The sequence below is a fragment of the Notechis scutatus genome, chromosome 2 (assembly GCF_049901735.1).
Source record: "Notechis scutatus isolate UNSWTSFEM ecotype Mainland chromosome 2, rNotScu1.2, whole genome shotgun sequence".
In the NCBI taxonomy this organism is placed as follows: Eukaryota; Metazoa; Chordata; class Lepidosauria; order Squamata; family Elapidae; genus Notechis; species Notechis scutatus.
In genome coordinates, this window is record NC_142010.1 from 28,355,121 (window position 1) to 28,367,065 (window position 11,945).

An 11,945-nucleotide genomic window follows, 5' to 3' on the forward strand; every position below is an offset into this window, starting at 1 on the left:
AGAGATGTTGGCCTTGTTGGACTCGGGGTGCACGAGGTGTGTAATTAACATGAAAGTAGTTAAAAATATGGGCATCGGACTGAGAACTTTAAGAACGCCCATAGCTTTCTGTCAATTGGACGGATCTGTGGCGGGAGGTTGCCCGGCGAGCTTTATAACGGAACCCTTAGAGATGACCATGGGAACTCACCGCGAGATCTTATGCTTTATTGTGGCCCCTGGGATGGAACAGCCTTTAATATTGGGATTACCTTGGCTTTGGAAGTGGAACCCCCAGGTGAACTGGAGAGAGGGGTGGATACGCATCCGCACCGATCGGCCACCGGAAGGGGAGGAGCCCCACCCTCGGGAGGGGGAGGAGAAGTCCCATCCGAAGCCCCAAGTTCCGGCCGAGGCAGCTTCCGCAGGTGTCGAATGAGCGGATGGGGAGGAGAAAATCCTGAAGGAGTACTGGGACTTAAGAGAAGTGTTTAGCGAAGAGGCCTCTGACGAGCTCCCTCCCCATCGATCAACCGATTGCAGCATTGAATTTCTACCGGGGGTAACGCTCCCGAAACCGAAGCTATATTCGATGACACCGGGGGAGTTGGAAGAACTGAGAGCGTTCATCGACAAGAACCTGAAACGTGGTTTCATCACGCCTGCCAGACCTCGAGTGGCGGCCCCCGTAATGTTCCGCGAGAAGAAAGACGGCTCAAAACGTCTGGTGGTTGACTACCGAAATTTAAACGCTGTGTTGGTGGAGAACGTGTACCCCCTCCCCCTGATGAAGGACATGCTAGCCCACCTGGCGAAGGGGAAGATTTTCACAAAGTTGGACTTGAGGGAGGCATACTACAGGATCCAAATTAAGAAAGGCGACGAGTGGAAGACTGCGTTCAACTGTCCGATGGGTTGTTTCCAGTTCAACGTTCTTCCTTTTGGCCTACAGGGGGCGCCTGCTGTTTTCATGCAAATGATAAATCAAGTGCTTCACGAACATCTATACAAGGGGGTTCTGGTCTACCTTGATGATATTCTCATCTACACGGAGAATAAAGACGAACATGTGAAACTGGTACGCTCGGTGTTGCACAAGCTGAGGGCAGCCAAACTGTATGCCAAACTGTCCAAGTGTGAGTTCCATCAAGAAAAAATCGACTACTTGGGATATCGTATCTCTCCCGAGGGCATCGAGATGGATCCAGAGAAATTGCGAGCTGTATTGGATTGGGCCCCACCGAGAACCCGGAAGCAACTTCAAAGTTTTCTTGGGTTTGCCAACTTCTATCGGCAATTCATCCCGTCTTTTGCAAAAATAGCCATGCCCATCACCAACCTCCTGAAGACAAAGGGGGAAGCGAAACCAAAACCCAGCCAACCGTTGAACTGGTCCATGGAATGCCAAGCCGCATTCGAAAAGCTTAAAAGACTTTTCGCTGCAGAACCAGTATTGAAACACCCCAACATGGACGCCCCTTTCGTGATCCAAGCTGATGCAAGCGATGTGGCGGTGGGGGCGGTCTTACTTCAATTAAATGAGAAGGGGACACTACAGCCATGCGCTTATACCTCCCGTAAATTGACTGACACTGAAAGGAGATGGGCCGTCTGGGAGAAGGAAGCGTTTGCAGTCCGTTGGGCTCTACTAGCCTGGAGACATTTTTTGGAAGGAGCGAAACATCCATTTGAGGTATGGACGGACCATAAAAATCTGGAAGCTTTAAAGACTCCTCGAAAGCTATCTCCTAAGCAGGTTAGGTGGGCTCAGTTTTTCAAGCGATTCAATTTCTCGTTGAAGTATATCCCAGGGGAAAATTTTTTTATGGCGGATGCTTTGTCTAGAATGCCTCAATACAACAGTATCCGAAAAGAAGTGGTAAGACCAATCGTGTCCACTACACAGTTGGCTGCTCCCGTAGTTACCAGAGCACAAAAAAGGGACCAGGCGAGTGATCTGTCCACTGACCTGATGGAACGATTTAAGGAGGCTTTGAAAACAGATGAGTGGTTCCTAGCAAATGCGAATAATTGCACCGTTCGAGATGGTCTAGCCTGGATAGGTGCAAAATTGTATGTACCTCAAATCCTGAGAAGCCAAGTTTTACAACAAACTCATGATTCTAAAGTGGCTGGTCATTTTGGGTTTGCAAAGACTCTACATTTGGTGAAGCGACAGTTCTGGTGGCCTTCGCTGAAAAAGGACATTGAGACTTATGTGGCGAGCTGTCCAGTTTGTGCTTCAGCAAAGAGGCCTCCTGGTAAACCACCAGGTTTGTTGCAGAATGTGGCCAGGCCAACTGCTCCTTGGAAGGAAATTTCCATGGACTTTATAGTAGATCTACCCGAGAGTGTTGGACACACTGTCATTTGGGTAGTGACTGATTTGTTCTCCAAACAAGCCCATTTCATCCCTTGCTCCAAGATTCCTTCAGCGAAATCATTGGCCAGAATGTTCATTATACATGTCTACAGGTTGCACGGCGTTCCTGAGTGTGTAGTTTCTGATCGGGGGGTCCAATTTACCTCGAACTTTTGGAGGGAATTCTTGAAGTTGATAGGCTCCACCCAGAGCTTAAGCTCCGCCCATCATCCCCAAACTAATGGGGCCTGTGAGAGAACAAACGGGGTATTAGAACAATACCTCAGATGTTATATAAACTATCAGCAAGACAATTGGGTGGACTTACTGCCTTTTGCGGAGGTGGCGTATAATAACTCTGTACACAGTAGTACGGGGTTTACTCCTTTCAAAGTAGCCACGGGACAAGATTTTGTGCCCATACCTGAACTGCCTCGAGAAAAACCCAATGTCCAATCGTTGGACGACTGGATCTCTAAACTTCAACTAAATTGGCCGGTCGCTCGCAAAGCTTTGGATGAGGCGCACCAATCTCATAAGAAATTTGCTGACAGAAAGCGAGCCCCACAGATGTTGTATAAGGTGGGCGATAAAGTTTTCCTCTCAACCAAATACTTGCAGACTACCCAGAAATCGAAGAAGTTGGGTCCTAAGTATGTGGGACCTTTTCCCATTGAGAGGATTGTAAATCCGGTGACTGTTCAACTGACTTTACCAAAGACTCTTCGTCGTATTCATCCAGTTTTTCACGTCAGTTTGTTGAAACCAGAACATACCAGTACCTTGAGACCGACCCAGGCTGATTCCCCCGTACCTCTGTTGATCGAGGGGGAACAACATTTCGAGATTAAAGAAATTCTAGACTCTAGGAAATGGAGGGGTCGTGTCCAATATCTTGTAGCGTGGAAACATTTTCCTCCATCCTATGCTGAATGGGTTAATGAGAAAGACATTAGGACCCCTGAACTGCTTAAGGAATTTTATGCCAAATATCCTGATAAACCATAGAAATGTATGCCAATGTTAATATATGATTGTTTTTTCTTACAGGGACTAATGTCCTTCTTCTAGGGGGTCCGAATGTCAGCCTCAAGATATCTTCACCCCTAATTATTGCTTATTTGTTGCTATGCTCTTTTCCTCTCTTTCGGCTGTCATGAAATGGTGGGAGGGGGGAATCTTGGAGGGGAAGAAGGCAGGAGGTGTTTGGAATCTGAGTATTTCTTTCTTGGGATTTAGAAGGAGCACAGTCTGACAATTTTATTGTTAATATCTTTTTTTATTTTAGTGTGGAATATTTTATTTTGTTTTTTCTTGATTGTAAGCCACCTAGAGTCACCTTTTGCCAAGATGGGCAGTGTATAAATAAACACGATAAATAAAACAAAAGGAATTGATGACATGCTCAGTTACATTGAACAGTGGAAAACATTGATTTTAAATGACATTCCCTAAGTGGCAAATTAATGGATTATGTTACTCTTTTGGGGCTGGGTATCTTTTTTAATACCTTCAATTGTATTCAAGGACCTTCAGAATATACTCTCTGTTGTTTAGTGCTGAAAAGACAAGCATTCCTATACCAGTGATGGCTAACCTTTTCAGCACCAAGTGCCCCAAGCACCCACGCACACCCCCAAAATGTAACATGCACACGCCCCGCGCATTTGTGCATGACCCCCCCGTGACCCCATGCATGCATGCATGACCCCCCATACGTGCCCCCCAGCCCTCCCCCCAAGGTGGCAGAGACCTGAAGACTAGCTGGCTGTCAGGAGGCATGTGCACACATGCACGATGGAGCAGAGCTGGGGTGATGGCTGACATGCCCAGAGAGAGGGCTCTGCATGCCACTTCTGGCATGCATGCCATAGATTCACCATCATGGTCCTATACCAAAAGAAATGTCCTTGGTCAAGAAGAAAAATAAATGTTTTCCTGATATTAGGTTAGAGTTAGGATTATGTTAAAGTGTTAGGTGTTTAAAAAGATATTAAAAGTGCTAATATCACATTTTAAAATGCTGGTGATAAAGCAGAAGCCTCCAGGAAACACTCCTATACATATATTATACAGGTGTATATTTTAGACCAAATTCTCTGTTGAATGGTGATTATAAACTGAATAGAATAGAATAGAATAGAATATAACTTTATTATGGTCTTAGACCAGCAATAGACATCACTATATATATAAAAATACTGACAACCTTGTCTTGATTCCTTCTGGATATCCCACGGATTAATTAGATCACCCATTAAACAGCACATTTGTTGTACATAATACATCAGAAATAATTAATCCATGGGATATCCAGAAGGAATCAAGACAAGGTTGCCCTTTGTCCTCTATGTTTTCCCCACCTTTGGCTCTTGAGGTGTTGACTTGTCATGGCCCAGGGGAAAGGGGGGAAGAAGGGAGGTTCCTTTAGGTTAGTTGCCTAGCAATAGAGTCTAGATTCTGATCATTGACAATCTTCTGCTGATACATTCCAAGGAATGTTGGTCCCTATAAGAGACTGGGTTCCCTCTCTTCTCTTTGCACATTGAATGCTCAGATCTCTGATGCCAGAAGTGGGGAGGAGAAGGCTTTATCAATTGTCCTCCTCATTTACAATCCTTTTCCCTTCTTCCTGAACACCCTGCAGTGAGGAACTCACCATGGCGGAGGCTGTGCAAAAGCTAGACAGGCTCGTTAAGAAAGTGGAGAAGCTGAAGGCCCTGCAAGTTGTCCATCCTCCAAAGACTAAAATGGCTAAGTGTGTATGCACCCAATTTTCCATTTTGGTCCTAGTTAGAGAATGCCTACCAAATAACCTCACATGGGCTGACCAAGGGGTTTTTCATCAAGGGGTTACCACACCTCAATCCAAGAAAAAGTTATCTTGTCTCTTAAATCAGGGATCTGCAAGCTGTGGCTCTGGAGCCACATGCGGCTCTTTCGGCCCTCTGCTGGAGCTCCCTGTCAGCTGACCCACCACTGGCTGGCCCCTACCCTCCCCATCAATCCTCACCTGGCCTGAGAAGGTAAGGCCCGGTGGCAGGGGATGGAGACTCATTCCATATTTCAGAGCAGGAGGTGACTGGATGGGAATGAGTGATGTTGAGTTGGCCACAGCCACCCAGTCACACTGGTTGTTAAATTATTAGCTCCCAGTGTTTTCTTTTCTGTGGGAAACGGATCCAATGACTCCTTGAGTGTTTAAGGTTGCAGACCCCTGTCTTAAATTCTTAAGCCAGTTCTCAGAAAGTCCTCTGAAGATTGACAGCTGAGATTGTGGTCAGATCAGCCTGGCTCGGCTTAGGGGCCTCACAGGTGATTGGCCATCTGCTAAAATAAGACCAGGTCATGGCAAACACTTCAAAGTAAATCAGGAATCCTGTAATTGTGAAGTCTGCCTGGCAAGAACAAAGAATCCTTATCCACAGAAGATATGCAGATGTAACTCTTGTAACAATCCTGGCTAATTGGAAAGCTGATAAAAGTAATACGAGTTCGCCCACCTGCATACATCAGCTAACTCACAAATAGAGAATGCCCTGCAGCATTTTAGATAACTCCTAGGGATTTCATTAGCCAAGATCTAGGAATAAGAACAGTTAGAGACCAATAGAACAAATTGTTTTTCTCCAACATTCATTTTTACTATTGAAATGCATCCCAATAACGCTAACTGCAATTTGACCAATAGAACAAATTGTAGAATTATTACTAAAATGTTTATCAGATGATATTTCTTATTATCTCACTTTGTCCTACCTTCTCCTTTAGTGAAAATGTATAAAACTTATTCAATCCTTTGTTCTTGGCTCTTGGCATTTTGACCAGGAGCCCTTTTCCTTGGAGTACTCCAATAAAAAGCAATCAGAAAACTTGCACCTTGTGTCTGGCATCTATCATTGGCTTTGGCACCAGGCTCAGACCTGAACTGGGAACAACACAGGTATCCTACCATAAAAAGAAGAAGCAGGAAGGATGAAAGGGGGAAGGGGAGGAAGGATGAAAGAGCAATAAAGCTTTGTGTGTACGTAATAAGAAATTGGGAGGGTGGAATGACAGGTGACAAGGACCAGAGCAGATGGATCCTGTTTGTACCTGCATCCCATGGTAGGGCACTCTGAGGAATATGCAGATTACCCCTCAAAAATCTCAGATTACTCAAAACATCTGGCCAAGCTCTGGTATGCTGAAAACAGACTGGTCACAAGAGGAGGGATGGGCTGGGGAAAAGTTACATCTTCTTTTTGTATCCTGAAGACCAGCTGGGAGGTGCATGCATGTGCAGTGAAGTAAGTTTGCCTGGGGCTCGCATGCCTGCATAAATGGCTCTGCTTGCCACCTGTGGCAGACGAGCCATAGGTTTGCCATCATGGATTTAGAGTCTCAATTTGCCTACTAAACAGTCCCATTCATCAGGAAGCTGATTTCACCCACACTATTGTGATTAAACAGGTATTGTTATCGGTTTCTTTAGGACTGTAGAGGAATAGAAAAAGGAATAGCTTTAGGAATAGGAGGAATACATCCTCTCCACGTGCATGTTGTTCTGTGCCTTCCCTTACTTGTCAATTTTAAACCAATGTCAGTGGTACTATTTATTGTTTTAATCTTTCTTCTTTTTTCTTGATTGTAAACTGCCTAGAGTCATCGAGCCAAGATGGGCAGTATTTAGGTTTAATAAACAAATAAACATTAAATGATCAAAACCTGTTAAACAAGACTACTAAATGACATTTTTGAAAAGAATAATAGATTTGTAAAAGTCATTTTTAATTTTATTTTGACATCAAATATTCTTTGGTATTCAGATCTGGTCTAAAAATGATAATGTAACATTTGGGGCTGAAGATACAGACCAGCAGACCAGCGCTGGATGCTAAAATGGAGAAGACCTGCACAGCCACCATGTACTTCCCTTTGGTGCTCAGGTAGGCTGGCACAAAGGACACCCAGACACTGCAGAAGACCAGCATGTTGAAGGAGATCAGTTTGGATTCATTGAAGGCCCCAGGGAGATTCCTGGCCAGGAAAGCCATGGTGAAGCAGACAGCAGAGTTAAAGCCCATGTACCCAAGGGCAACATAAAACATGGAGATAGAACCTTGATTGCATTGTAGGATGACCTCTTTAGGTTGAGAATGCATGTCAGAGTCAGGGAATGGGGGGAAAGTTCCCAACCAGATGCTGCAGATGATAACTTGGAGGGCAGAACAAGAAAGGACAATGGAGTTGGCCAATCTCTTCCCCAGCCATCTCTGCACTTTATTCCCTGGTTTTGTGGCCAAGAAGGCTAACACCACCATGATCGTTTTGGCCAAGATTGAAGAAATGGCAATTGAAAATATAATGCTGAAGGCTGTTTGTCGGAGGAGGCAGGTCACTTTCCTTGGCTGGCCAATGAATAGGAAGGAAGTCAAGATGGAAAGCAGGAGGGAGATCAGGAGAATGTAGGAGAGGTCCCGGTTGTTGGCTTTGACAATTGGTGTTTCAATAAATTTAATGAAGATCCACAAGCCAAAGCCTGTCATTAAAGAGAGGAATAAGGCAATGGCAGTCAGGATAATCCCCAGATTTTCCTTATAAGAAAGATAGCTTTGCATCTTGGGATTACAGTGAACTCGACTGATGTTTGGATGTTGGTCTTCTGGACATTGGGTACATTTTTCTGCATCTGAAAAAGAGCAAGAGTAGGATCTCCCTTTAACATGTCCTTTAATAAAATGCATCCAGCTCTATTCTGATTTGCTAGTTTAGTTCATGTGTGGGTGCTTTAATCTGGCCAGTGATCATAACAAGAAGTAGAGAATGGAAGATGCACAGAGAGATTTCATTAGTGTCCGGAAGCAGCCAAGATAGTTTTGTGACTCTTGGGTTGTGAGGAAATTGGAAACTCTAATTGTGGCTGCCCATAAAAATGGTTCCCACCAAAGAGGGATATTGGGACAATCTGATCAATCTTCTTCCAAAGACCCAATCAAGGTTCAAACAATATACACTGGAATCAGGAAAAAAAAATGCTATACAGAGCAATAAGGTAAACAGTAATATGAAACATGTAAGATGTGCGGTAAAAGATGAAGAACAAGAGATATAACCAGTCTCATAGTACTCAACTCTCACTTATCCTGTATCTTTATTCATAATTTGTAACCCAGTTTACTTGACCAGCATACCAGATTAACCTCCAAGATAATATATAAGTGAAATACCACGCATGCATCATCACAAAATCTCCAGAACCGTAAAGCCTACAAACTTGAAATTTGGCATGAATGTTATTCTTGGTTTCTAGGTGCTCACTAAGAAAGAATTTTTCGAAATGACCATCAGAGCATTAGTATTTCCTATATTATTATTAACACGCTCTGATGCTAAGGATCTCTAATCCCTCTCACCACCTGAAAAGAAATCTGTTCCAAATGCAAAACAAAAGCAGAGGAGAGGAGTTTCAGTGTTAGTTTCAAAGCACCAAGAGCTTTAGTACAGAACAGTTGAGCTAAGCCATGCCCAGGCTTCTTGCACAGCAAATACTATTTCAATTTCCAAACAGCCCTCAACTCTCACACACACTGACAGGACACTAGCCAGATGAATACCAATGGATGCTGGTAGGCAGAGGCAGATTTTTTCCCCTTATTTTCCTCCCAAAAAACTAAGCCTGACCACCTAGTTTGTAGTAAAATACAGGTATTGAGCTAGTTTCTTATAAATCAGTATGAAATAAATGCATCTTTGATCAAAATTCAGAGGGATGAGTCCCACTGGCCAAGTCTTCAAAAATGCATGCTCATGGAAAATGTCAGGGTCATTGTCTCCCCCAAAAGACTTTCTCCTGCCATCACCTACCTTCCATGGTGGAGATGGTTCCTTCTGCACATGGATGACAATTGTAACAGCAGATGGGCTTCCCTTCCTGAGCCACCTTCATGAATCCAGGAGGACAGCTTTCCACACACCTGGAAGGGGTCAGGGGCTGGGCAAAGAGAGAAAGAAATAGCATCCACAACATGATTTATTGTATTTCTTAAAAAGGTAAAAAGAAAAGTTGGGGATCTCCAAGGCTTAGCTGTGCTCAATTTGAAGCCTTAAAAAAAACAACCTTGGAGCGCATCAAACTGATTTGGCTATTTGGCTGCTTGTTGCCTATTTATCCTCCCTTCTATCAATTCTCACACACAATTTTTACAAAATACAGAATAACAGAGTTGGAAGGTACTTTGGAGGTCTTCTAGTCCAGACCCCTGCTCAAGCAGGAGATTTTATACTATTCTGGATAAATGGCTATCCAATTTCTTCCTGAAAACCTCCTGTTGTGGAGCAGCCATATAGCTTCTAGAGGCAAGCTGTTCCACTGATTGAGTGTTCTTACTGACGGGAAATTTCTTCTTAATTTTAGCTTCGTTTCTCTTTGATAAGTTTCCATATGTCACTTCTTGCCTTGCCCTCTGTTTTGGAGATTAGGTTGACACCTTCTTCTCTGTGACAGCCTTTCAAATATTGGAAGATTACTATCATGTCACCCCTAGTCGTTTTTGTTAGACTAGACATTCTCAGTTCCCAATACTGTTGCTCACATGGTTGAGCCTCCAATCCCCTAATCTTTTTGTTCCTCTTCTCTACATTCCTTCTAGAATCTCATGTTCTTTATAGTGTACTTTTTCAATGTACACAATCAAGGTAAAGTTGGATGGATTTTCTGCTTTGGTGAAATGATTCATGTTGCCCAATGATTTAAATCTTGCTTCCTTGCAGATAACTGATAAACACTTAACTGGAATCATTAAGGATATTTTTCTCAGACCCCTGAACATGTAACCAATGCATAGGTTACCTCTCAGAGAACTGAGGTGACATCCCTGCCCCAACTCTGCAATCCTCTTGGTAAGACCTTCAGAAAGGATAGAATAAAGTCTTTTCCCCACCTTGTTCAGCATTTCCATCTTTGCAGTAGCATTCAGCTTGATCACCAACTTCAAATCCAAGGATCCCTGCCCTTCTAGACTCCCGACAGTCACTTTGCTAACAGACATATTGGAGAAAATCATCCAGTTCACAATGTCCAGGTCTGCTACCAGCAATCCATTCTCATTCAAATATACCCCATCAATACAATTATTATAAAACTGAGAGGTTTGAAGGAAAGGATGAAGCTGGAATGGAAGAGAAAATGAGCAATGTTACATAGAATCAGAAAGTTCTCTGGCAAGATGTCTTCATTGGAGCTCGAATGAAGGATCTGTACTGAGGAATATAGAATAAAACTCTTCTTAAAAGAAAGCAAAATGAAAAGGATGGTGAACAGGGGCACTTTACCTCTTCCCTTTCATAATTGTCACTGCAGAATTGGAAAACCAACGGATGAGCTGATGATGTCCAAAATTAAAAACTCTGAAGGAAATGGATATGCACAAGCATTCTGAAGGAGTTTTGCCAGTGAAGCCAAAATTAAACCAAAGCTCCCACACAGAAACAATCCTGTTAACAATTGGTCAATGGGCAGACAGGAAGAGAAAATGTTTTGCTCACTTTGGGGGTGACAGTGTGGCCTTTGCTCTACTAGCAGGTTGTGCTTATGAATCTCTGCAGTTGAGGTGATAACTGCACCACTTGGCATGGAGAAGAGAAGAGAAGAGAAGAAGCTCTATAACATTTCAGACAAATGGTTATCCAATCTCTTCCTAAAAACTTCCAGTGTTGGAGAATTTACAATTTCTGGAGGCAAGTTATTCCACTGATTAACTGTTCTAACTGTCAGGAAATTTCTCCTTAGTTCTAAGTTGCTTCTCTCCTTGATTAGTTTCCACCCGTTGCTTTTTGTCCTGTTCTCAAGTGCTTTGGAGAATAGCTTGACTCCCTCTTCTTTGTGGCAAACCCTGAGATATTGGAACACTGCTATCAGGTCATCCCTTTCTTTTTGTCATACTAGACATACACAATTCTAGCAACAGTTTTTTAAATGCTATTTATCTTATTATTTAATGTAACATTCTTCAATGTTGCTCCTTCTAAACTTCGCATTCTGACCAAGCTTCACCATGCTTAGGTAAATCTCCGTGGCCTCAACGACTCTCTGAAATAATGCAAATGACAAGCTATATGTAAAGAATATAAATCCTTCCATTCCCATCATCCAGTCAGAGTTGAAGAAGCTTCTTGGATAAGAAGCTAAACATCTTCAAAGAAAAACAAGAAAGTCCAGTTGCCTCTTGAAAAAGCACCCTTGGTACTTTGAGACAAGTTTTTGGCTGCTTAATATGCACATCACACTTTCTTAGACTATGTGTGTGGGGCACAGAAATGCTCCTGCTTGTAAAGAAAAGACTCCAAGAACAAAGAGGTGGAGGCCAAACAATAGATTTACCAAGAAGCTATTAAAAATGAATCTTTTAATTACAAAGGAAATAAGCAGGGTGAAACAAATGTAAAAGGGAGAAAAATAGAAATTTAAATTTAAATTTTATTTTCAAAATAAGTTATTACCAGCCATCAGAATCATTACACAGTTCCTACAATTATGAAAATGATTCTCAGCTGCCATGGAGAGATGTGCGATAGAGAAGAAATACCTGCCATGCTTTCAGCATTTGATTTTTCACATTTGGAC

General features: G+C 42.9%; 2 protein-coding genes across 5 annotated transcripts in view; one reads left to right on the forward strand and one right to left on the reverse strand.

Moving 5' to 3' along the window:
- The window catches only part of LOC148131977 (vomeronasal type-2 receptor 26-like), a 153,565-nt gene that overhangs the window by 74,243 nt on the left and 67,377 nt on the right, over positions 1-11,945 (forward strand). The gene's annotated exons all lie outside the window — the stretch shown is intronic.
- On the reverse strand, positions 6,871-10,488 carry LOC148131979 (vomeronasal type-2 receptor 26-like). Its single transcript, XM_087953898.1, has 3 exons — positions 10,264-10,488; positions 9,188-9,314; positions 6,871-8,012 (listed from the first exon to the last, which is right to left on the reverse strand). Exons 1-3 carry the CDS (start codon positions 10,384-10,386, stop codon positions 7,117-7,119), a joined length of 1,146 nt encoding a protein of 381 aa, XP_087810024.1. The 5' UTR covers positions 10,387-10,488; the 3' UTR covers positions 6,871-7,116.

Bases quoted from the DNA above. Each gene is read 5' to 3' on its own strand.
- LOC148131979 (XM_087953898.1), bottom strand. From the start codon at position 10,386: ATGATTTTCTCCAATATGTCTGTTAGCAAAGTGACTGTCGGGAGTCTA. The intron at 9,315-10,263 runs GTGGGGAAAAGA...CTCTTTGCCCAG, and splicing joins AGATGGAAATGCTGAACAAG to CCCCTGACCCCTTCCAGGTG. The intron at 8,013-9,187 runs GTAGGTGATGGC...GCTCTTTTTCAG, and splicing joins AACCATCTCCACCATGGAAG to ATGCAGAAAAATGTACCCAA.